The following is a 24,382-nucleotide window of genomic DNA, read 5'->3' on the forward strand; positions in this document are numbered from 1 at the left end:
CGCCCCGGGCCGACATGTTACCTTTGAAGTAACCTGAATGAAGCTATTATCCCTCACAAACAGCTTGATCTCTTGTGGTGTGTGGACTAATAACAAACTGTGAAATGGATGAAAGGGAGATCAGACCGCCTTAAAATCCTCACCAACTTTCTCCTAATCTCCCCCCTCAGATAATTCTTCTGCAGCCCTGCCAACTTTAAGCCTGGGCTCAACAAAAAGAGAGCAAATAAAAATAATGAGGAGCATGATATGAAGGGAAACAAAGAAAGAGATTAGAGCTCTTTGAGGCTGGTGTTTGATTTAATCTCACGGCTGGTTTGTTGTGCAGTGCTTTCCCAGAATGGAGCGATTAAGTTGATCTTGATGAGCAGAAGAGAGTCAGTCGAAAAAGTGCTCCATCAGTACTTTTGAGTAGAGTTTGTTGATTATCTAAACTGTTGATGCCACAAAGTGTGTGACAGCTGCGGGGTGAATGTGTCGGTATCACCTTCTAATGAGGCAAAAGTTAAATCCACTGGCTTTGGTAATGGTTAATAAAATATTCATTAATGTGTTATAATACAGGCATCGTTTCCACCTCTCTCCCTGTGCTGCAGTACTATTAGCAAATTATTCACCTTTACAACCATTAATCTTGATGGGTTATTATAAGAACCCTTATGTAAAGTTGACTTGCTAACTTTTGCTGCTGGTGCACTGGAAATGAGAAACCCATGACCATTTACTGATTGTTCTTTTAAGACACGAAGAGGTGCGCTGCCTGGATTGGGTTGTGTTTAGCTTAGCTTAGCATAAAGACTGGAAGCAGGGGGAAACAGTTAGCCTGGCTTTGTACAAACTGAAAACACATCAAAATGTTCTACTTATTTAGTTATTCCTTTCCTTTCCATTGTGGGACATGAGGCTAGTGTTGCTTGTGCCCCCTCCCCAGCTAGCTGGATGGCTTGTCAGTCTCAGGCCTGCACCGGTTCATTCTGGTCGTCCAGATTTTCTCTTGCCTCTCTTTGCACAATTCGCCTCTGCCTTGTTTCACTAATGATGCTTTTGGTTTTCCTGTGTTGTTAAAGAGTTGAGATCTTGTTAGGCCAGAGGACACCACGTAGGCTTCTCAGACATCCATTCCTCCTCATATGGCCTTGGTCTCTCGCCAGCATTCAGAACCGTTCAATAGGGTGAACGTGACATTATTGTTGTATAGCTTTAGAGGTGTTTGTTGGCAGATTTATTCACGCTGGACAGGGCCAGACTGGCTGTCTCTGTCCAGCTCTGGCTTTAATCCACCAACATGAGATTGGTACACCTCATCTGACCCCTTCCCCAAAAAGTTGAACTGTCTCTTTTTAATGGCTTACAACTGATTTATAAAGCACTGGTAAACAATTTGTGAGCCATAAGCAATGCTATTAGTTTTTTAAATCACCAGTTCGCTCATATCTTGTGGTCTATCTGTCTTTTTGAGTTCTCAGGCCTGAGGACAAAGTGAACTTCTTGACCCTGCTTCCAGCCCAGAGGAGGCAACCAAGCCAGCCTGGGGATGGGATGGCCCTGACATCAATAAAGGAAACACTTATGGTTGGAGTCAGGATGATACAGCGTTTGGGATTTGCGGCGAGTACGCGAGGCACAAGAATCTAGCTGGATCCCTCACTGGTCGCCCTGTTGCTGGGGCAACCCGCTTTTGTTTAGCGCTCAGCAGATTCAGATCCTGGCGGCGGTTTCATGGGGATTTGTGGATTTGAGAGCGCTGGATGTAGAATGAGATGCAAGAAATTATAAAGTGTTTGACTTGTGCCCGGAGTGAGTGTGTGTGCACGCATGTGTGTGTCCCTGCACACTTGTCAAGCAGTAGATCACTCTTTCCCTCCACTTGCTTTATCCCCCTTCCTCTCTCGCTTCACACACAATTTTTTCTACTCCACAAACACAGAGCTTCCTAGGGAGGCCGGAGCAGGGCTTGATTTACTGTACAGTGGAATTATGGGAAGAGTAAGCTTCCCAACACAAGGTGGCCGATGGGAGGGCTTGCCAGGCACTGTGCTGATGGTGGCGATGCTTTATGAGTCCTGCAGATGGAGATGATTTGTCTTTTCAGGGGAAAAGCTTTGACGTGCGCGGCTCTGATATGCATTGTCGCCTGCGTGGAGATCAAAACGCTGGACGTCCGTCAAAAACCCCCGAAGGCCAAATTCTCCAGTCGCACGCAGAAAGAGAAATAAAGAGAGAAGAGCATCTGTCAGCAGTGCAGCCCTGCGGACCGTGCTGTGGTTGACTGTGAGGTCCCGGTGACCTGGCCCTCATGATGTGCTGGGCCTCAGTGCTGGCTCTGGCCTTGACCAGCTGAGGGAACATGATACTTAAATCATTCATAATTAGCTCCTTCCCCTTTGCTTAATAACACATGAAGATAAATGGGTTCCAAGAATTTTCCAAATGGAAATAGTTGGTTTGGAATTAAAAGCTAGAAAATGGCCTACAAGCTCTGTATTGTAGTGGTTCACTCTCTGTCTTATGCCTTCTGCTGGCAAACACCGGACTTTTTTCTATCCCGTCTGTCTCTCTGGAGCGTAAAACACTAACATTTCTTCTTCATGAAAATAAACGTTTATTTCTTTTTACATAATACATTATACAGACAAATAAATGGCCGCGTAGAACGTAACAAACATTGGGAACTACATTGGGATTTTCTTTATGTGTTGTTCATTATAGTAGATCTCATATACATAGTTTACACAGGCCAGACGCCCGTCCGTTTTGCTTGCAGGTTTCTGTGTGTGTGTGACTTTCCTATCTCTGCAGAAAGACCTGCTCCTGGTTTTAAGATGAGCTGAGCTTCTCCAAGGCGCTGTGAAGGGTCTTTAGGTCTTCTCTCATCTGGCTCAGGGCGTTTTGGATCTTGCTGGGCTGATCCAGAACCTCCATGCTGCAGGTAAAGGGGTCGTACCGAACTGCAAAGGGACGCTTGATGGCTGCGGAGTATCTCCTGTGGACGTGAGTGAAGTATGAGTGTTAATAGATGCATTGAAACGGATGGGTGATATTATCATTATGCTTCATCAACTCAACTCAAGTTAATGGTCCCCAGTGGAGTTTTTAACCATTGGTAGTCTTATGGAGTAATGCTTTTATGAAGGGGTCCCAGTTTGTTCATGAGGGACAGAATACACTGTCGCACCAAGAAAGCACAGCAATGCCCCACTGAGGGCAGGGAACAAGACTGCAAGCAAGTAAACAGATGTAATAATGCAGGTTTCAAAATCAGAAAATGTGTTTTGCATATATTGACACATTTGTTAGACCTCAAGAAACATAGTTTTTAATTTAGATTATTTTAATAATGTCGCTATCTATAGATAAATACTTTATTAATGGAATTGGGAGATTGCAATGTCAAATGAGCCATTTTGAAGTCTTGAGTTTGGCATTTTGGCTGTCGCCATCTTGGTTTCAGAGGCAGAAGTAACGTTCACGCTGCAAAGAATCTTGCGTCTGATTGGTTAGGTTTGGGCATGACCCGCCTTTTATTGGTTTGTCACAAGGTCGTCCCACTATAAACCATGCGCTGCTTTATTGTCTAAATGGGACCATCATTTACTAAATGAACATCATGCCGTGTTGAAGAAGACTTGAAACTAGCAACTGAGACAATACGCTCATTAGGAAAGTATTTGCTGAGACATAGGGTCATTTTCTCATAGACTTCCATTCATTCGGACTTCTTTTTGGAGCCAGTGGACTCCCCCCCCCTGCTGGCCATTAGAAAGAATGCAGGTTTAAGGCACTTCAGCCCTCTTATATACAGTCTACTGCTAGGGTGCAGAAAGGACACTTGTGGAGTTGCATAATAAACAAACTCTTAAAAAGGCAATTAAAGTGAAATAAAGTCTTAGAATATAAACTAGAATATGACTTTAAATATGTGTTGAATATACAATGTACACTACTAACTTTGTCACCGTTTGACTGACAACGTATGACAAAATACACTGAGTGAAGACAGCGAGATTCAGTTGAAAGCTCGAAAAGATAGTAAGTGGACTCCTGAGTTTAGATTACTTTGCTAGAATACTGAGGCCATCATATTATATTCGGTAGAGCATTTAGTGTGAAGTGTTATAAATACAGGCATCTCTCTTTAACATTATAAAAATAAAACAATTTAGTGTGACTTGTATTTAGCGGCAGGATTAAGTAATTAATCTGTGTTTAAGGTTGTGATCGTTCTTTAATTTAAAACTAGACTGAGTAGAGGTGTCCACTTTTGGAAACAAAAATGTCTCCCAACTTTTATGTGCTGTGTTTCGAACAAGCAACATCATGTTCAAAGACAGTTTACTGCATTTTATGGCTAGAAAGCTTAGTTAAAGTAATAGTTTGAATGTATTATCATTTAACTTGAGGATCACTTTGATCCATGTTTAAAACCCAGCTGAATGAACCCGGTTCATGCACTCATCATGAGGTAGTAACTGAATACCTCAGCTTAATCTTTGCATCCTCGAAGCTCTCAGACACGAAGTAAACGGGCTGGTAGGTCTGGTCCTGGTACGGCTGCACCGCTGTCTCCTCGGGGTTAAACGGCTTGTACTGCGGCTCATTAGACAGGGCGTACTGCAGGGACAAGCAGAGGACAGTCAAAGACAGGGACTGAACGCTCAGCAGCACGTTAGTGTGTGAACGTAGAGAAAACACTCACGACAAGCTCTCCGTAGGATGACAGGAGTCCTGCTCCGTACGCCTTCACTGCTCCGTTCTGCTTGCAGAGGCCGAACTCCACAGTGAACCAGTATAACTGTGGAGGGAGGACACAATGCAGAGGGAGAGCAAGCTTTAACATAATGTGCAGGGGTTTAGTTTAGCCACTAGATGACACTGAAGATCTGTTAAATGCACAAAGTGAGAAGGGCCTGTGTCTGTCCTAACACCCTATATGACATTGTGTGATTCTCCTGCTGAAAATGGCCTCATTGAAGGTTTAAAATCCTAATAAAACCCACCGTTGACAGTTTCTCAATGTCTTCATCTGTGGCGCCGAGCGAGGCAAGTCCAATCTCCTGAAACGGTTCAAATCCATTAGTATTCGTGGTAATACAGCTAGGTTACGCTTATTCCAACTCAAAGATGGCAGCACGCCGCAGGTTACCTGTGAAAACTGGGCGAATTCCTTGTCCGTCAGCATGGGGATGTGGCCGAGCAGCTCGTGACAGCAGTCTCTGCAGGAGCGGGATGAGCCGAGTCAGTGAGAGAGAAAGCAGCTGAATGCATGAATGAAGTCAGGTCTCAGAAAGGGACGACTCACGGCTCGGGGGAGTGCATGGGAGCAGACGGGTGACGGATGTACTGAGTGCACTGAAACACTCTGAAGGCCAGGCTGTTGAGGAAGTCTCTGGCTGACAGCAGGCCGGCGACTGGACGCAGCTGGAATCCAGTTTTCTCTGAGGAGAGGACGGAAAGCACACTGTGACGGAGCTCTAAGTACATTTACACACGTACTTATGTACAATTTAGATGTACTTGAGTTAAATACCCTGTCTGTTTGAATCTCCACCACAGGGGATATTTAACTTTATACTCAACTGCATTTATGTGACAGCTTGAGTCACTTACAGATGAAACATTTATACAAAACAGCACATTACAGCCTCACATCTATAAAACACCCTGTTAAAGATTAAGCCAGTAGTTGCCAATCCTTCTGGCTTCTGAGTTGTGTGTTTCTGATGTGTATGAGTTGTTCGTCGTTCCACCAAAGAGGCTTCTCCACTCTAAACTTCTCAGGTAGTTTCACTGAAAGAACTGATCAAAGCCCACAGAGGCAGAATTATCTCATGCTTCACCAATAACCACAGAGATTAGAGAATTTCTTAGGATGTCAGACACCTCATTTACTATTTAGTATATGTGTTGTATCTTTTGAGGACAGAAACCTTTCTTCATTTTTTTCCAGCCTCTTACTTTTTAAAGTATTGGACACGATCCCTGACTTGGCCTTTTCACTGTTACATTTTGAAGTCTCCTCCTAAATTGTCATTTTCTCAGTCGTTGTCACCTTTCAGGAAGGCGGACACCTCTCTGAGCTGAGGGATGCGGTCCTCTCCGTAGCCACACTCTCTCTCCAGCTGCTGCAGCCCGTCCAGGAACTGCCTGCAGGCCAGGCTGGGGTAAATACTCCTCAGCTGCCCGTAAACCTCCCTCCTATTAAACACAACAACAATAACAACAACAACACGACCTCATCATGGCATTGTCCCATAACCGTCCTCCACTTTGCATCTGCAGCTATTCTGACTGCGCAGCTCATTCTCACCATGTGGACACTTCTTGTGCTGTGTACTCCACAGTGGGCAGCGGGTCCCCCCTGTGACAAAGACGAGTAGTTCATGAGAGACCGTCCGAGTGATACTCAGTGCTTAATAATGACGATAGATGGACCCTTTTCTTTAAACATCTGACTCACTGTTTGTATCTGAAGGCGAGCTCCGAGATGAAAGCCCGTCTTTTTCGGTATTCCAGATCGCTGTATCCCTGCAGGAAAAGATGTTAAATGACCATAAATAGACGATGCTTTCTCTGATAAATGTGACGTGGCATTTAGCAGAGGATGTGGGAAGACTCACCGGATGGTCCTGGTCCATGTCTGGATCAAATTTGGTGATTAACATGTTGCATCTGTCCAAGTCTTTTATCTGTCGGGGAAACCAGAGAGCTGTGATGTTGATGGGAGAGAAAAAAAAACACACAATAATTAGTGCTTTTGTAATTGGTTGCATTTTATTATCACATGGTGACATTAAAAGGAGCATTCAGCGATTTAATAAGGCCTGTAAAATGACACTCTAATGTGAGCGTACGTCATAGGACATTTTAATGATCCTTGCCTTTTTCCTCCGGTATGGAGCGAACGTCGTCGGCCACCCTCTTCAGCGCGTTGATGAAGACGTCCAGGTCAGAGCTGTGAACTTCACACTTCATGAAGAACTCCAGCTCTGTGGTGCTGTTCTTTGACTTCCTCCCCGGTCGGCTTTCGATGTGGAGAAGTTTCGCTTCAAACGTCTACCAGGAAAGTAAAAAAAAGAAACACAGTCAAAAGCATCACTCTTTTTATTCCTCTCTTGTTCTTTCTTTCTATCCAGTGCTTTGGCTCTGAGGAGAAGCTTTCACATCCTAATATGGCCTCATCGTTTCATTTTTGTCATTACGCTTTATTATTTATTTGTATTTTTGAGACTGAGGCCTCACATTGACACATATCGGGGACTTTTTGCAGATAAAATTCATAACTGAAATCCAAAACACAGGATTGGAATCTTAAATTGATCAACATAAGGACCAACCGACAGGACCTTAACATATGTTAATGATTTTATAAATATTTTTTCATGCTTTTACATGTATTTACAACAGTAATATCTGAAAACACAGCTGTTTTTCTAGTAAAGATCAGCTGAGACAGAAATATATATATACAGAATTTATACCTCACATTTATATGGTTAAATGTTACCATTGATTATATGAATCATTTATATATAATGGGCTTGTTATTATAAAGTAGTTTTGCTCCACTGTACAGAGGTTAATGGTTAACTGCTCTCTATTTGCCCTCCACCACATTTCAGAGGAAATATTGTGCCTTTTTACCACCACATTTATTAGACATTAACTGGATATGTTTCAGATTACTAAGTTACTTACAAAGCCTGATTAGTGTGTCAAATGTTTCATATATACTGGCAGCACGTGCATTGAATTGCAAAGAATTCAAGTGGTGGAAGAAGTGCTCATATCTTTAACTTCAGCCAAAGAATATAAAAGAAATAAAAACAAAAGAATTCTCATGAAAATACAGTTGAAGTACAAAAAGTAGAAGCAGTGATCATGCAGAAAGGCCCATTTCAGATCAATATTTATGATTATTATTACTGATGTATTCATGCTTTCATCACTTTAGTGTTGCAGTTGGTAAAGGTGGAGCTCATTCTAATTATTTTATCTACTGAAAGCTTGTGAATCCTATAATTTCTAGTGTGTTATTGTGTGGAGGAGCAGAAAAAGGAAATACTCAAGTAAAGTACAAGTAAATTCTATGTAAGTACAGTCACATCCTGCTTGTTGACACTTCAGCATCAGTAATAATAAACCAGTAACTCTTAAAAGGTCATTTTGTTTGCATAACCAGAGCCTTTACTTACTATTACTTTCTTACTAAGAATATTTCTCCTCCTCATTCTTCTGAAAATACTTGTAACCTGACATTTTTACTCCCTAAAATGATCTGAATGCTGCTTTCTCACCTCGAATATTTTCCCAGTTTTGAAGAACCCCGCGTGTTTCTCGTTGCTGAGCGCGAACAGGACGTTGAGAGTGACCCTGCCGTCCTTCTCCTCGAACACGGAGCCGTCTCCGTACCTGGAGGGCCCCGGGGAGCCCGCGGAGCCGCTGCTGCGCTCCCTGCGCGCATCTTCGATCAGACTCTGCTTCCTCCCGCCGAACGTCTGCACCACCACGCTGTCCGTCTTCATGTGTCTCTGCTGGAGGCTTCACGGCGCTTCATGAGCCACCATCACCTCCCCGGACAGGTTTAAATAGGCTGCGGTCTGACGGCTGTATGGAGATGAGTTGCGCAAGTACTGTCTTTTTTGGGGGGCCTTTTTGCGTCACGGCTTTGCGTCTCTTTTGGGGACTAAAATAGTGCTGCTAGGAGAGGGATATAACAGGAGACTGTAATAATAGAAACACTTAGAACTGGGATGACGGAAATATTATGTGCATTCAACCAAAACAGGCCGTCATAGGTTACATACGTGCGTGCGTGCGTGCGTGCGCTCTTGGAGACACTTGTAGTAGGAAATATCACGGAGGAGGCTTTGAGTTCTGTGCCAGGTGATTAAATGTCTGTTTGTCTGCCTGCCTGCCTGCCTGTCTGTCTGTCTGCCTGCATGCTGAGATGACACAGCACCCGTACTCCTCACATGCAACAGCGCCCATCACACCCTGAGGAAAATAAAATAAACCAAACAATCACCAAACTCGCTCCTCTCGTGCCATGTGGTCCACTGCACCATAAACACACACACACACACCGACTTGATCCCATCACAAAATGGTGTCCACTCTTATTTATGAAGGGAAAAAACATGTTTAATCGGATTTGTAGAGGTTAAAAGTCTTTAGTGATGCACATTAGGGGACTTTCTCGGTTTACTCTTAATTGCAAAATCAATATCCTCAAATCCAAAACACATGAGAGCCTTAAATTGACGGAAAGGCCCTTTAAAACGATCATTAACCTCAAAACCGTAGTTGTAAGCAGACAGAAACATTTTAAAGTGTTTATTAATGTATCATCCATGACTAAATGCTGGTACAGAAACATAGAGAATGACAATATATTGCACAGTTATAATAATGTAAAATGTGTCTTTATAGAAGTTATGTCTTATTATTATTTATAGTGTTTTATTTATTAAATACCTTTAACCAAGAGAGGAAAAAATGAACGACAGACAGAGTGAGAGAAGAGAAATATTTATTTGTGTCATTAAAACATTTCATGCATATACAAAACATTTCGTGTAGCCAAGCAAAATGAAAGCATGTGACAAAAAATAGCACTCGATATGCCTTTTGTTTTCAAAAGCTTAGAAAAAATGATTATTCATTATTATTTCATGTTTATCTTTTGCAGCATATCAAAAGCAAAATTTGATGTTTGGGTTTAAATTCATTAAAGGCCATAAGCCCTCTTATTTTGAAAAACATGTCTCATAATAACGTTTATACAGTAACATTTTTGACACATTCCTTATTATTCTACATGACTAACTAAGCTACACGTTACTCACCTAACTGAAATACTAATTGGATTACAGTAATGTTGTCATTATTTGACTTGCATATTTGGTTTAATACAAAGAAAGCTCATTTGCAAGCATGCAAAGCAGAACTGCACGTTGACCGTCTCATCGAGGAAATGAGCCTCAGGGTGCTTCAGCTCACATTACACCTGCACTTACTCCAGTTTCCGCAGGGCTTCGCACAGTTTCCCCATTTCACCTGAAATAAGAGGAAAAAAACAACATCAAAATAGAATAAAACTAATCTGAAGCTACATGTTATTTGCTCTGTTTCTAGGAACTCATAATTATAATGTAAGAAACAGAAAGAAAAACCCTGTTATGTCCATAGATGGTTGGTAAAGAGCCCACTGATGAAGCCTGGCTCATGCCAACACCTGCTTTATCGCTTAATATTATTTCTTCCACATAATATTTTGCAGAAAATGAGTGTAGCCTTTTTAAATCAGTGGTTCCCAACAGTTCAAGGAGGCCACGGGATAAATCGAGATGATCAAAAGGACAGTAAAGCAGAAATAAAACATTTTGAACAATCTTTGCTTTGAAGTACAACAGAAACGATTCCACTTTAAGGACATGTAATATTAGGCTTATTCAGATTTAAGGAAAACAAGCAGTGGGGCTGTGTCACACAATAATGGCCATTTCCAGCTATTCCAGCTTGTTAAGATTTATTTCGGTCTGTTTGCCAAGAATACATTGTTTAATGATGCTCCAGAGGCAAAGGGAAATAACGTTACTGTATTTTCATGGTGTTTTCGACATGTTTTCTGTACTAGTTAAGAAATAATACAGTTTTGTTTATAGACCCTCTTTATGATTGAATTTACTACATTAAATCTCCGGACGGTCTTGTTTAAACCTTGATAACAGCTCTTTAGGTCTACAATCTTCCAGCCTCACACACCACAGGGGAAACAAAAGGCTTATTCAGTGTTTTAGTAGTTTTTCCTCAGTTTATCGTGTTCCTGTAAGTAAGAAATGTCGTGAAAGCCTCCAGGTTGTCTGTAATCCAGTGAAACTGATGATGACTAAAACCAGTTTCACTAAAGACAAGGAGATGTCCACAAAAACAGCTAATAGAGAAGTTATGAATGTAGGTGTGACACATACTGCTGATGCTGTCAGCCAGGTTCCTGAGCTGCTGGGTGTTGTCCAGCACTTCGATACTCTGAGTGTAGGGGTTGTAGCGCACTGTGAAAGGCCTGGGGATGGTGGCAGCAAATTTCCTGCAGGCAGAGAGATCTTCATGTTAGTTTAGTTTTCCATGTAACTCTAACTTAGTATATGTGTGTAAAAAAAAAAAAAGCTTCAACCAGCTGCAAATTTGAAAGAATAATGATTTCCTTACCTCACTTTCTCTTTGGCATCCTCAAAGCTCTCAGCTATAAAGTAAACAGGCTGGTACTCTGTGATTGGGTACTTTTGGAGGCTGGTCTTGTCGGGGTCAAAGGGCAGGAGTTTGGGCTCATCTGTCAGGCAGTACTGAAAGAAAATAGTGTAATAAATGACATATTTGATCCTGTTTTTCACTGTGTGCATTTCAGTTTGTCAATGAGTGTCTCTGTTCCCTCCACAGCCATCCGTAAACAGGAAGTGCAGCATGAATCAGGGCTCTGCTCCTCTGTTGATGTGACTCGGCAGAGTGCACATCCTCTGCTGATGTAACTTGTGACCTTGATAGCGGTTCATCTTCTCCCTGCCCCCATTTACCCACTGAACCACTTTACCCAAACCCTGCTGGGCAGGCGGGCCGATTCCCCCAGTGACACATTAAACCTGAATCTGAGTGGACCACTAACCCACTGGCTGCACCGTCGCTGTTGTGCAACAAGGTGAATGTGTCATGGCGAGAGATGGGGGTGGGGGTGGGGGTCAGCAGCAGGTAGGCAAGCACAAAAAAATAAATGACGCAAATGCATGTATTTTCCCACCTCCCCCCGTCTTACCTGCAGCTCTCCAAACGATGAAAGCAAACCGGCGCCGTAAGCTTTGATCTCTGAGCCCTGCTTACACAGGCCAAACTCCACAGTGAACCAGTACACCTGAGGACACACGGGAGGCTGTGAACACCAAACCCAGGCAAGAATTCTGTCTCCGGCTGATTATTTCAGATCATGAACACCATACTCACAGTAGCAAGTTTCTCAATGTACTCATCGGGGGCTCCAAGGGAGGCGAGACCGATTTCCTACGCAGAGGAAAATCACAAGCACATAGATAAGGAGGTGAAAAGTTACAGAATCATGTATGCAAAGATAACAGGTCCCTGATCCTCTGAGGGAAAGTACGTGTTACAGTGGAACAAACAGACACACAGATAAGTCGAAAATATATTTATATTTCCAAGTGGAATTTAAAGCTGTATACAGTATGTACAACAGTGGAGTTTCCTGATGTGACACAGTTAATATATATGAGATGCACAATGTGCATTGTACGCTGTACCTGTGAGAATTGGGCAAAACTAGAGTCAGCAAACAGAGGAACGTGTCCCAGGAGCTCGTGGCAGATGTCCCTGTGGTAGAAGCAAAAATGACTTTTTAATATCCCCCCAGTGATTTTCCTATTTTCCTACTCTTCTGACAGACAGACGGCTCCGACACTCACGGCTCAGGTGTGTATGTGGGCTTGGAGCCGTGGCGAATGTACTGCGTGGAATGAAAGACGCGGAAGGCGAGCCCAGCCAGGAAGTCCCGGGACGAGAGCAGGCCGGCCACCGGGCGAAGCCGGAAGCCCGTGCACGCTGCGGGGAAGAGACGAGAGAGATGAAAGAGGTGAGGGAGGAGAGGCAGGGAGGAATAGGATGTGGGGTGTTTGAACAGGTCCTGCTTCCCACAGTCACACCGCGGGGTTTCCAAAATGAAATGAAGGGGATGTTTCATATTCTGTATAATGCTACAACTTGAATATAAAATACAAATAAAATTATGTAAAATATATAACATATATAAAATATATAAACGTAATGCCTTCTTTGCAGATTATAAATCAATGAATAGCACCTACATAGTACCTAAAAAAACACAGATATTGCACCTTGCCATACTGAATATCTAAGATGTTAGATGATTATCGATGTTGGAGGCTTTGGGTCAGTAACGAGACGGGACTCACACTGCAGGAAGCGGGAGACGTCCTCCAGCTGCGGGATGTTGTCCTGCCTGTAGCCGCAGTATTTCTCCAGCAGGGGGAAGACCCGGTTGTGTTCGCGGCAGGCGTGAGTCGGGTACAGAGTCTTCAGCTCCTTGAACACTTTGCCCCATGTGGCCCTTTCCTCCTCCGTGTACTCCACTCGAGGGATGACCTGGCCACTGGGACAGCGACGTCTGGTTATTGTATCAGTTCGTTTTTTTCTATGTATTTTCTTGCTGAGGTTTCTGTATTAGTTTAAAGGCCACTAATGGGACAAGCACAGCAAACTTGTACATTTACCTGCAAATAGACAAAAGCAACGCTACATAGCTACTCACATATATTATATACCAGTGTTTGCTTAAGATCTTTATATTTTTGATGGTGTAAATGTTTCTCTGAAAGTTTTATTCAACCCTGGGGCCCTCCACCAAAAACCAGAAAAATTGAATTATTGTGGAGGGTGAGCTCATTAAAGCCATTAAAGTGTATGGATTTGAGTAAATCTCTATAATCTCTGACTCTGGTCAATCCTAGTGCTAATTAGCGCTAGCTCAGCAACTTTAACCTACTTACATAGTATATTTAATATTGTCAATAGGTTTATTTCATTTTTAAAGAGGTTTCATGAGTAGAATAAGGTTATTTGGTACTAATCATTGGGAAAATAGAGAGAATCTTCTGAGATAGATTGAAAACACCCACGTTTATTTGAGTTTTTAATAAAGAGCCAATAAACTGCTAAAATCTTGACCGTCTGCATTTACACACACGTAAATATTCATTCATTATTCATTATTACTGGATTCTCTGCTTTCGTTGAATTTCATGCTCACTTACAGACACATTTTCCACATTTTTTTGCATATGCAGGTTAGTTCGGATTATATAGGCATCATACGTTTAGCATCCTAAGAACCCTACAATTAAATCAGTTTGTTTCTCAGAAATGATCAAAGTGTTAGTGTACTCTCATCTAAACATTCTGCTCATGTCTTGTATTGAACATGTTTAAATTGCTTTAAATAATTTTTTGGTTTTTCTTCAGATCTCCCAGCATCACTTCATTATATTGTCAGCATCACAGTATTACACAGCTATGTAAATGCGACCAACCTCAGTGGACATTTCATTGGGTTTGACGCTCTTTGTAGTGCCTTTGAATAATACCTCTCATTTATACACACAAAGACAAAGGACTTTCAAATCTACTTTTGACTGCCGGTCATTTCGGCCTATTTGATTATGATCATTTTTATGGCAAAGCCGGGACTCGGGTATAAAAATATTATTATAATATTTTTATAATTCATAATTTCTTTCCAGACGTGGAATGACACACAAAATAAAAGATGGAGTTTAAAACATGAGTATTTTTAGAAGTAGTTACTGTCTGTAGTTGTAGGCGATGTCAGCAAACTCCTTCCTGCGGGCTCTGTACACTGGATCTGTGAAGCCCTAAACACACACACACACACACACACACACACACACACACACACACACACACACACACACACACACACACACACACACACACACACACACACACACACACACACACACACACATAAAGGAAAGCCATGTTAGATCTCATGATCGCAGCCCAGCCACTCTCAGCTAAATCAAAGAGTGGAAATCCTCTGCTGAGGCTAAACCCTGCGGCCTTTGACAGCATTATGCACTCCGTCTCTAATAAGAGCACGCAAATACATATTCAAATGAAGCCTTTGTAGAGTGTTTTTCAGCTTATGATGAATACATTTTGCTTTAATGGCGGTGGCAAAAGGGAGCAATTATCTATAATTATAGGGGCTCAATTAAAGCAATGACATCAATTTGTGTGTCGAGATAGTTTCCATTAGAATAGACGGCAGAGTGCAGCCTGTCATCTCCACAGCCCCATCTTTCATAAGACATGTGGGCGTGAGTGGACACGTGTTGACACAAAAACACACACACACACACACACACATGCAGAGGCAGGATGTAGCACACAGACAGTGATGGATGAGTCAGTCCTTACAGGGTGATCCGCATCCAGCTCGGAGCCGTAACTGAGGATCTGGTTGGCGAAGCGGTCCAAGTCCTGGATGTCGTTAGGGAACCATGGCACTGGAGAGTGACAGCAGTTCATTAACAAACACTGATCATTTATGTTTTTGTTCAACATGCATTTATTCAGGTCAAATCAATGGAGAATTTATTCCACAAATACAAATTCAGGATAATTACATTTTTCCTTGTCACTTTGTCTCAGTGCCCCGTAATGCTATATTGAGATTTTATATATTTACAAATTACTTAATTCATATTACTAAAGAAAATGATGAGTATTACCTATACTGTAAAAATGAAGAAATAAGGCCCTAAATGACCCGTTCTGTAAACTGATCATTTTTGGTTTATATAGATTGAGTATTTGAAGAAATTAAGTGTGGAGTCAACAACTGTTCACTTTAGTTGTTGTATTTGATTTGATTAACTGCGTCAGGTTTAATCCCCCTGTGCGCCACAACATGCTCTACAGCAAACAGCCACATCCAAACATCTTTTCTCAAATGAGTAAAAACCCGGCTGGAGAATTTCGACCCAAACACTATGCATGCTGGGAAATATGATAGTAAGCTGACAATGTTTCTAAGCTCCTTCAATTGATGAGTGAATTCTTAGCCGGACATTAATTCAACTTGTGCTTTGAACACGTGGATCCACGACTAAAGAACAAAAGTTACCAGAACTTTCTCACTTTAAAATGAGTCAGAATTTAAGACTATTAGTAATCTTGATTTTGTTTACTGTTTTTTTTTTTACTTTAAATTTGTATTTGTGAGTCATTTCTCTGTTTTATGTCATTGCAAACTGAAAGTATTTGGGTTTTGAAGTAACTGGACTCTAGATTTTGCATTCTGGACTTGTTTGTTGCAGCCAAATATTCTGTGTTTCTTGACTGATATGAACGAGTACAATGCAAATTGGTATTAATGTTGGTGATGTAGCCGATGGTTTGCCTACAGGAGTTTTTTCCAGTGCCATGGCACTTTGACACTCAGCAGAACACTAATCGGGGGTCGTCTGCTTGTTCATATGGATTTATGACACTCAAAAACACTGGGGCCCGATCATTAATCTACATTTGTGCAGTGTGGTCCAGCCTGAGGCCCCAGGAAGACAGTAGGTCCCTGCCAGGCTCCTCTATAAACAGGCAGTCTCCCAAACAGGCCATAAATATCCCATCGTTCACTTGACCCTGACCAGCAGACCACAGTGTCTACAGCGAGGTCAAAGGAGGATCCATGGTGGGCCTGTCTGTCTCAGCCTGCCGTGACCTTGGCATGGTCCCCTTCACTGTTAGTCTGGGACCAGGACACAGAGCCCCTCTGTTCCTGCCAAGCCTGTTGGTCCTCAGTAGCTAAACTAATGTCATTCTGGAAACAACTAATACAGGGTCTAGATGTGGGCAGTAGGCCATCAGTCTCATTGGCGACACTTGCTGTCCATTACACTGTCTGGGGTTGGGGTGTCGTGAAGCACCACCCGACAGCCAGCACTGTGCTTAGTGGATAAGTGGACCATTCCAGCTTATTGATCCCCTTTTTATTTTATGTTTCCTATTTTTTAGCTGTGGGGCTCCAGACTGAAATATCTTAACAACTACTGGAGGGAATGCCTTTCATTTTTTCAGTCATGTTCCCCTTTGGATAAAGTGTAATCATTTCAGAGGAATCCCCTGACTTTTCATTAGCATCATCATCAGGCCAACATTTCTATGGCCACTACTTTGATCAGAACCAAAACCAGCAGTAATTAGTAACTGACATGATGTTATTGTTTAGTATAATAATCAGATGAAGAAACCTGGATGAAAGGGGAGCTCTGTTCCTTAATGATCTAGTTTGTAATTAACTTTGCTGATATTTCAACATTTGACCTCCATTCGTGAACTCTTTTTTACCTCTTTATCTTTTTACCCATCATGTGTTTTTATCAGGTTAAGGTTGAGGATTCATGCTTATCTTGTCCTGTCAGACTCTGTCACTATAATCACACACATTCACAAACCTGTGTCCTTCTGTTTGTTGCGTGACAGCTCATGCACATGGCCGCTGATTTGTGTACGCAGGCCGTCAATGACCTCATCCAGGGCCTGGGAGCAGGTGGAGTCCACGCTGATGAAGAACTCGTACTGCTCTTTGTTCATCCGCGACGGGCGGGACTCAATGTGTGTCAGGTTGATGCCCTTCTCCTGCGGTGCACAGACACAAGAGAAAGGAGGAGATGAGGGTGAGACCTGAGCTGATTTTTGTTTGCATTTCTAAGAGCTTGAAGTTTGTTGGTCCCCACTTATCTTTTATGACGTCTCCCCCCTTTACTGAAAGCAAAAGCTTCATCATTAAAAACAAGGTGGAACATTTTTAAAAAGACATGCTTGTAAGATTTGTGTGATAAACAACGGTGAGTGTTTTTGCTGCAACAGGCTGCGGCACTGCCTTCATTGCACCACTAGAGAGTGCTGTGTTGTTGCTGCATTGGTGGCTATTTAACAGACTGTGTGGAGTCTACCATGACGTTGGGTCAGAGCTGCCTTGACCTCTCGCTCTGCAAACTGACACTGAGCCAGATAGACTGGACTTGCATAATAAAGGCATTCAGGACTGGTTGTTTGGTGCAAAATCATCGAGTAAATCAGTATGCATGGTCAGACTTTAGGCTTACTCATTCTACAGCACGGGATGTTGCCAAACTTCTTTGGAAGTGATTCACATATTCTTCTTAATATCCAAAATGCATTTAGGATCTGGCTTGTGCTGCAGAACGTGACCGTCTATAAGTGGTAATTACAATAAAAAAATGTGTTTTGTTTTTTTGTAGCTTTGGGGAGGGAGAGGGAGGATGTTGTTCTCTGTCTACTATAGGCTAAGTCAAAAGGAGGGCGTGAGCAGCAGGGCCTGCTGTTTTCTCCCATCTGGATCCCATTCTGCCTTTAACAACTTTTTTTTTGAGGGGCCATGTGGTCTTGCATCCCCCAGGAGCGACCCCAGACTGAGTCCAGGTTGGCATTCCAAAGAAAAGATGACTGGCTTTTTCTGACGTGCCGTTATCTGCCCACAGTTAGAGGAGTTATTGTAGCTTCCTAAGCATGTCAAGGGAGAAAAAAAAATTCCAATTGGAATTCTCAATTATTCAACTAAATCACTGTAGTTATTCCCTGTAAATTCACAAACCTTCACTGAATAAAAATAGTAGGGGAGTTCACGTACAACCCATTATCCATAATTGACAATCTATGCAACAATGAACAGAAGGATGAAACGTTTTATCTAATTGTCCTTCAGTAAAAATCTCTAAAAATCTGCTGGTTCTGCTGTTTTCATCCACAAAGAGAAATGCTTCAGACTGAGTGATATCGGTGGCCTGGTCCAGCTTAACATAGCTGACCGTAAATCTTAAACCCAGCAGGATGCAGGGGTCATTTCGGCAGATTTCAGTACCCTTCTGAGCCGTCCCTCTGTTGTAAGGCAGGTGACTTTAACCCTCACGTCGCCCCGAGCGAGCGAGCCGCGAGGTCAAGGTCAGCCCGTGGCTCTGTTTCGTCACATGATAACCACGCTGCCATGTCACATGGGCTTGGGTTGCGGGCGGATAAACAGTGTGGCAGTTTTTAGTGCGCAACTCTCAAAACTATGGAGATTAGACAATGAACATGTGACAGATACAGCGGCCGCTCGGCTAAACGTTAGCACATGGTTCAGGCAGGGCAGTCAAGTTTTCAGAGAGCACGGGGGAGAAGAGGAAGAAGTGCGGTACGTTCTCTTCAAAGCTGTGATTTCAGAGGAATCAGCATATGTTACACTGCAGTGAGGGAGATGGGGGGCGTGTGGGGATGGTTTGGGGGTCATTTAGTCTGCTTTACAGAAATGTTGGAAGGGAAAGAAGAGGAGAGGGGAGGAGGGGGGTGGAGCAGGGGGAGGATTGGGAAAGTGCAAGCTCATAGGTTCAAAGAGGATCCTGATGTTTACTGCTGCATTTGGAGAGCAGCATTTGGCACATATTGGGTATTGAACAGAGTCAACCCCCTCGGCCCACAGAAGCTCACATGGCTGAGAGGAAAAACTGTATGCAAAAAGTGTGTTTCTTTAACCTGGAACATTCTTTATCTCGGGATGTTTTGCACGCTTTCTCCCTGCAAAACAGTCGGGAGACAAATGTTTTTCTTGCAAGAGGAGCAAATGGGAACCTTGATGTGACATGCATGTTGATGATTAAACAATGGAGGCGCTGCCAATCTGTGTTTACTTCGAGCCTTCACACAGTCACGTACACACAGGCAGTTCTGATCGATAAAAGAGAGTAAAAAAACATCACACACTGGTACACTGAACTCCTTGTGCTTGATTCTTAACTCAAAGTAGGAAAATCACATTATGAAAATACTCAGTTTAAAGTAAAATTCCTGGATTCAAATTTCACTAAAGTACAAAAGTTTTATCAGAAAAAATGTACTTGAATATCAGAAGTAGATTTTCTTGTTAAGCAAAGTGACCCCTATCAGTGTGTTGGCAGCAAGCAGCATTTTAAAGGGGCACTCCACGATTTTAACACATGAAGTTCAGTGGAAGCCCGTGGTGACATTTGTATAAAATCTTTAAAAAACCTGACGATGTCATAGTGATGTCAACGGGGTCATCTTGGCTTGGGCCCGAGTCTTATTTTTCTAACAAAAGGCCTGCATCCCAAGCTAGAGATGTGGAGTTTGAAAGATGTGGAAATTTAGGAAGCAGGGATTGTTTAGTGAAAAATTCTCATGAATTGCATCATGGGAAATGTAGGATCCATACTAAAGACTAAAAGTCAGGCTGTCTCAGCCTCTGCTGCTTCATGCATTTTGGAATGGCTGGAATGCCCCTTTAAAAGTGTAGCCGCTTGATTGGGTAGTTTCATCTGTTGCAATGCATCATTTTATAACATGATCAGTAAAATCAAAGTAACAAATCACTGTTTGTAAAATATTTTCAACTGATACAAAAAAGTAGAATATATAAAATAAGAGTACTGAAGTTATGTGCAAATATTTCAAACTTGGACTTAGTAAAGGAATTAAATGAACGTTTTTACTAAATTGTTTTCCACGTCTGCAAACCGCAACTGAGCGTCCAGTTTTTCAGTGTCTGTGCAGTCCAGTGTTTGACTATTTCATTATTTTAGAAGCCGTGGAGGAGGTGTGTCAGTGGATCAAAGAGCCACCTGTCATGATTGCACACGACTGATAAACAAACACCTGAGATAAGCTCAGTTTGTTTAGCTTTCTCCTTTAGACCGTGAGCATGAAAACTACACCAAAACAGATACTCATGTGCATAACCTACTTTCCTCTGCCCAAAAACTGACAGACTTAAATGTTCAAACTACATAAACGGTGAACTAGATTTATTAATCTGTAATATATTCCCATTTCAAAAACTGTCCCTTAGAAAAGAAATGTAGCTTATTTTGTTTCATGTTAATCAGTAACTTTGTGAACACTAGCAGGGCCAAGACCTCCAGCAAGGCCACTAGTCCAATATTATTGCTTGTTCGTGAGCCTGATCCGAACCCCCTCTTAACTTTAATGGGTTCTTACTTACCCTGAGGTACACCCTTCCACTACATTTCATGAAAGTCTGGCAAGTAGTTTAATCCAGCTGACAAACAGTAAAACAACTGGCACAAAAAACACGTCCTCCATGGTGGAGGTAATAAAAGAAAGACTTTCATCAATTATTGATGCACTTGTGCACAGGAATCTTTTAGAGGAGAGGATAGGCCCCACTCTTATATTTGCCCGTTCAAAATGAAGCTGTAGACAGTAGCTACTTAGCTTAGCTTAGCATAAAGACTGGAAAGAGCTAGCTTGGCTCTGTCATTTTATTAACTTTCTCTTAAACATTTTAAGTGTAGCCTACTGTTAAAATGAATAAGATATAACGTGTTAATCAGTGAGCTTTAGAGGAGCTGGTAGGTGGACAGAGCTAAGCTAACGCTCTCCCTCTGTTTTCTGTTTTTATGCTAAGCTAAGTTAACACTAGCTTCACACTTAATAGACAAATATAAGAGGCAACAATCTTCTCTACTAACTCTCAGTAAGAATGTGAGTTACTATTCATTTAAACAGCCTGTTTGTTCTGTTTTTCACTCTTTTATTACCAGAAAATTAGATCTTTTTTTGAGGTTAGATGTAAAGTCAGCCTTAGCCACTTACTTAGTCACACCATGGAGTGGTTAGCTTCACTCCTGCTGTTAGGACTTTATCACCTGTGACCAATTCAGACCAGGCTCCTTTGTGACACATTATCTTGCAACTTATTTCATCATTTGAGACAAACAATAAATCTTTTAATGGTGGGTGAAGCTACGTGTGCATCAGAAGGGATGACTACAGGTGTACATTTGTTGCTGATAACATGAAGATCTGGGGCAGAATTAGGCCTCCTGGTCAGGAGTTTAAAGGGTGTCTGCCTGTGTTTCAGCTGTCAGTGGAGATCTTTACCTCAAAGAGCCGCAGGGCCCTGGCCAAGGCTCCAACCTCCTCTATCAGGGAGAAGATGCAGGAGATCACTTCTGACTTCTTGTTGGTCTCCTCCTCCAGGTAACTGGAGCCCCTTCGCCTTTGCTGAGAAAGACAAATTTCAGGAAACAACACAGGGCTTAGATGTGGATTCTCACACTCCCACCACTGTTATGGCAGGAGTCAGTGAAGGAGAGGGAGGGATAATAAAAACAATCATTTCTAGAGTTTATCTTGATCTCCTTACGATCCGTGTGATAAAACATGTGTTTTTAACCCTAAACCTGTCAGCTGAATGGGCAAGATAGTCTACTTAACTCTAACAAAGCTTTAAAAAAAAAACACAGATCCCGTTTTTAAGTCTATATAATGTGCAAGCCTCAAATTTTCAGAAATTATTTAATCGCTGTCTTGCTGTTTGATTTGGGTTTCTGACCTCATTTTGTGTGTCAGTGTTTAAGCGCAGCCATATGTCAGAGACAAGGGCATGAAATCTGGTTGAAAGCTATGACACCCTGCATTCGAAGTCCTCTGATCTTAAAGCTTGAAGCCTTTACACCTCTTGACACGGACATTTGCAGAAGTAGCACTGGCATGAGCACATGCTCCACACAAGAGAGGATTTTTTTTAACAAACGAGAGAAAGAACATGAACACTGCATATCCTCTGCAGGTGCGTCACAGCGGAGCACAATATCTTATAGATGTAGAAATGTCTGCACAGCCCAGAGAGTTATATATTAATCCATCGATGGAAATATTTAATTCAACATTTTGTGAATGATTGTCTTGGCTGTAAGAGTAGTGCACAGGATGTTCTTCACCTTTAAACCAGAGTCTTTTTCTTGATTAATCAAACTGACTTTAAAATCAGACATGAAAATCATGAAGTGAATTAAGAAAAGAATCAAAATAATTTCCCAAAATCCAACATGACATCTTCAGATTACTTGTTTTGTCAAATCAATAGGTTATTTTTTCATCGATCGACTAATAGTCTTTATAAGCATAACTGAGAGGATATTACTTTGATCCTGGATGCCAACATACCTGAATACAACGGCCATAACTGAGTGATCATTTGTAATTTGTGCCATATTTTCCAGGCGAGTTATAGCAGCACATACTGTCCATATCTTTCAGTAGCATCAGCTGTTTTTTTTGCCCTCTATTCAAATCACTGAGGCACCTTTGCACTGCTTTGTCTGCTGTACCACCTGGAATATTCCAGCTATGACTGCCTCCATCTCTCTTGTTGCATTAAAAAAAAATAATGATTTCAAGTTGCAGATTGGAGATCATTTACAGTAACTTGCTTTTTCCCCCCTCAGCTCATCATGACAGAAATTGCACAAGTAAGTTGATGAAGTTGGAGAAGAATTTTGAATTGAAGACTTTAAAAGTTCATGTGATTTACCCCCGTGCCTTGGTCCTCTGTCTCTGGCCCGTAGCTTCCATTGACTTTCTTGTATGCCGCGTCCATCCTGGTGCTCTTCAGGTGAACAACCTGTGCGTGCTGATGCTGATCACTGTGGTGGCGCTGGTGTGAGCAGCTCCTGTCTATAAAACCCCTCCGATCCCACGCCGGTCCACGTGACACCTCGCACCCCCTCTCTCCATCGGTATGTCACGGGACGGTTGTTGTGAAACAGAATTGCAATGCCACATCTGGTTCTTGTTGCGCACCCCCAGCCATGAGGGTGCCCCCGGGTATGTTCGGCGGGGTTTCATTTCAAACTTTGTGTTTTATCTATCGCGGCTGCTGCTGCCAAGATGCCAGTCTGTGTTTGTGCAGCCTGAGTGACCTGACAACAGGTCGAAGGCACCTAAAACCGACCTAAAGCTGCGCTTTTACGCGTTTAATCATTCCTTAATTACCGTCTAAACATATTCAGTTAACAAACCACACACTTACCGGTCATATATGAGATTTAGAGCATTAAATAGCATTCAAGAAGTAGTTTCTTTGTAAAGATACAGTGGAGTAATAGCAGCCTGAGCAGACCATGAAGTCACACTGTTTTAGTTTGAGCTTCTTTGGCATCATGCGGAGGACTTTTAACAAATGCATGCGATGATGATTCCATGCATGACTTAATGCCGGATGCAGGATGATCTCATGATGTGATCACAGGTGGACAACCAGTGCGTGCTGATGCTGATCACTGTGGTGGAGCTGGTGTTAGCAGATCATGGCTGGAAGGCCAGAAGCCAATAAACTGACAAGTGAGTGTGTGAGACATAAAAGGTGTTCATTATTACAATCATTACTTCACATGTGAGGTCACTAGCGGTGCGCGGTCGCTGACTCTGGGACACGGCAGAAAAAAGAAAGGTAGTAAATGTTAAAGACAGTGATATAGTTTTATTATGGAGATAAGAGTGCATATTTAAACAATAGTGTTGCAGTCAGTCAGTGTAATGAGTCTCATTTATGATTCAGACAGCAGCGATAGTTAAGGCTAACCAGGCTAACAGCTAGCATATCCATGAGCAGGCTACAGCTGAGTGGTACACTGCCAGGAAATTGTAAAAATGTATTGGAACACGGCCCACACACGGAACTTGCGCTGGACTGTGTTGTACTTCTTAGTCTCACCACTAGGTGGAGTAACTGTTTTGAATGAGGCAGCTTCTCTATAAAATGACCCAAAATGGAAGAATTAAGGAAAGAGAGCAAGTGAGTGTAGAAAGTTTCAGACACGGTGTGCGATGAGAGCACAGCTAATAACTAATGAAGATCACTTTTGCGTTACAGAGGAGCTGCTTGATGTTAGCAGTCTAAAGAGCACCAGGACGGGTGAGGATGTTTTTGAAGCTGTGCCAGGTGCAGTTGGCATGATGG

General features: G+C 42.3%; 2 protein-coding genes across 2 annotated transcripts; both read right to left on the reverse strand.

Moving 5' to 3' along the window:
- Positions 1 to 2,793: 2,793 nt before the first annotated feature.
- th2 (tyrosine hydroxylase 2) lies at positions 2,794 to 8,522 on the reverse strand. Its single transcript, XM_070853546.1, has 12 exons — positions 8,295 to 8,522; positions 6,879 to 7,053; positions 6,618 to 6,706; positions 6,458 to 6,525; positions 6,308 to 6,358; positions 6,050 to 6,195; positions 5,300 to 5,435; positions 5,144 to 5,213; positions 4,998 to 5,054; positions 4,697 to 4,792; positions 4,478 to 4,611; positions 2,794 to 2,983 (listed from the first exon to the last, which is right to left on the reverse strand). The coding sequence occupies exons 1-12, from the start codon at positions 8,520 to 8,522 to the stop codon at positions 2,818 to 2,820; spliced, it is 1,416 nt and encodes a 471-aa protein (XP_070709647.1). The 3' UTR covers positions 2,794 to 2,817.
- Positions 8,523 to 9,512: 990 nt separating this feature from the next.
- On the reverse strand, positions 9,513 to 23,061 carry pah (phenylalanine hydroxylase). The gene is made up of 13 exons (XM_070853487.1): positions 22,955 to 23,061; positions 21,520 to 21,642; positions 17,055 to 17,238; positions 15,019 to 15,107; positions 14,383 to 14,450; positions 12,975 to 13,171; positions 12,468 to 12,603; positions 12,306 to 12,375; positions 11,992 to 12,048; positions 11,807 to 11,902; positions 11,209 to 11,342; positions 10,971 to 11,086; positions 9,513 to 10,056 (listed from the first exon to the last, which is right to left on the reverse strand). The coding sequence occupies exons 1-13, from the start codon at positions 23,018 to 23,020 to the stop codon at positions 10,013 to 10,015; spliced, it is 1,380 nt and encodes a 459-aa protein (XP_070709588.1). The 5' UTR covers positions 23,021 to 23,061; the 3' UTR covers positions 9,513 to 10,012.
- Positions 23,062 to 24,382: the final 1,321 nt, after the last annotated feature.

The sequence above is a fragment of the Pempheris klunzingeri genome, chromosome 22 (assembly GCF_042242105.1).
Source record: "Pempheris klunzingeri isolate RE-2024b chromosome 22, fPemKlu1.hap1, whole genome shotgun sequence".
NCBI lineage: Eukaryota > Metazoa > Chordata > Actinopteri > Acropomatiformes > Pempheridae > Pempheris > Pempheris klunzingeri.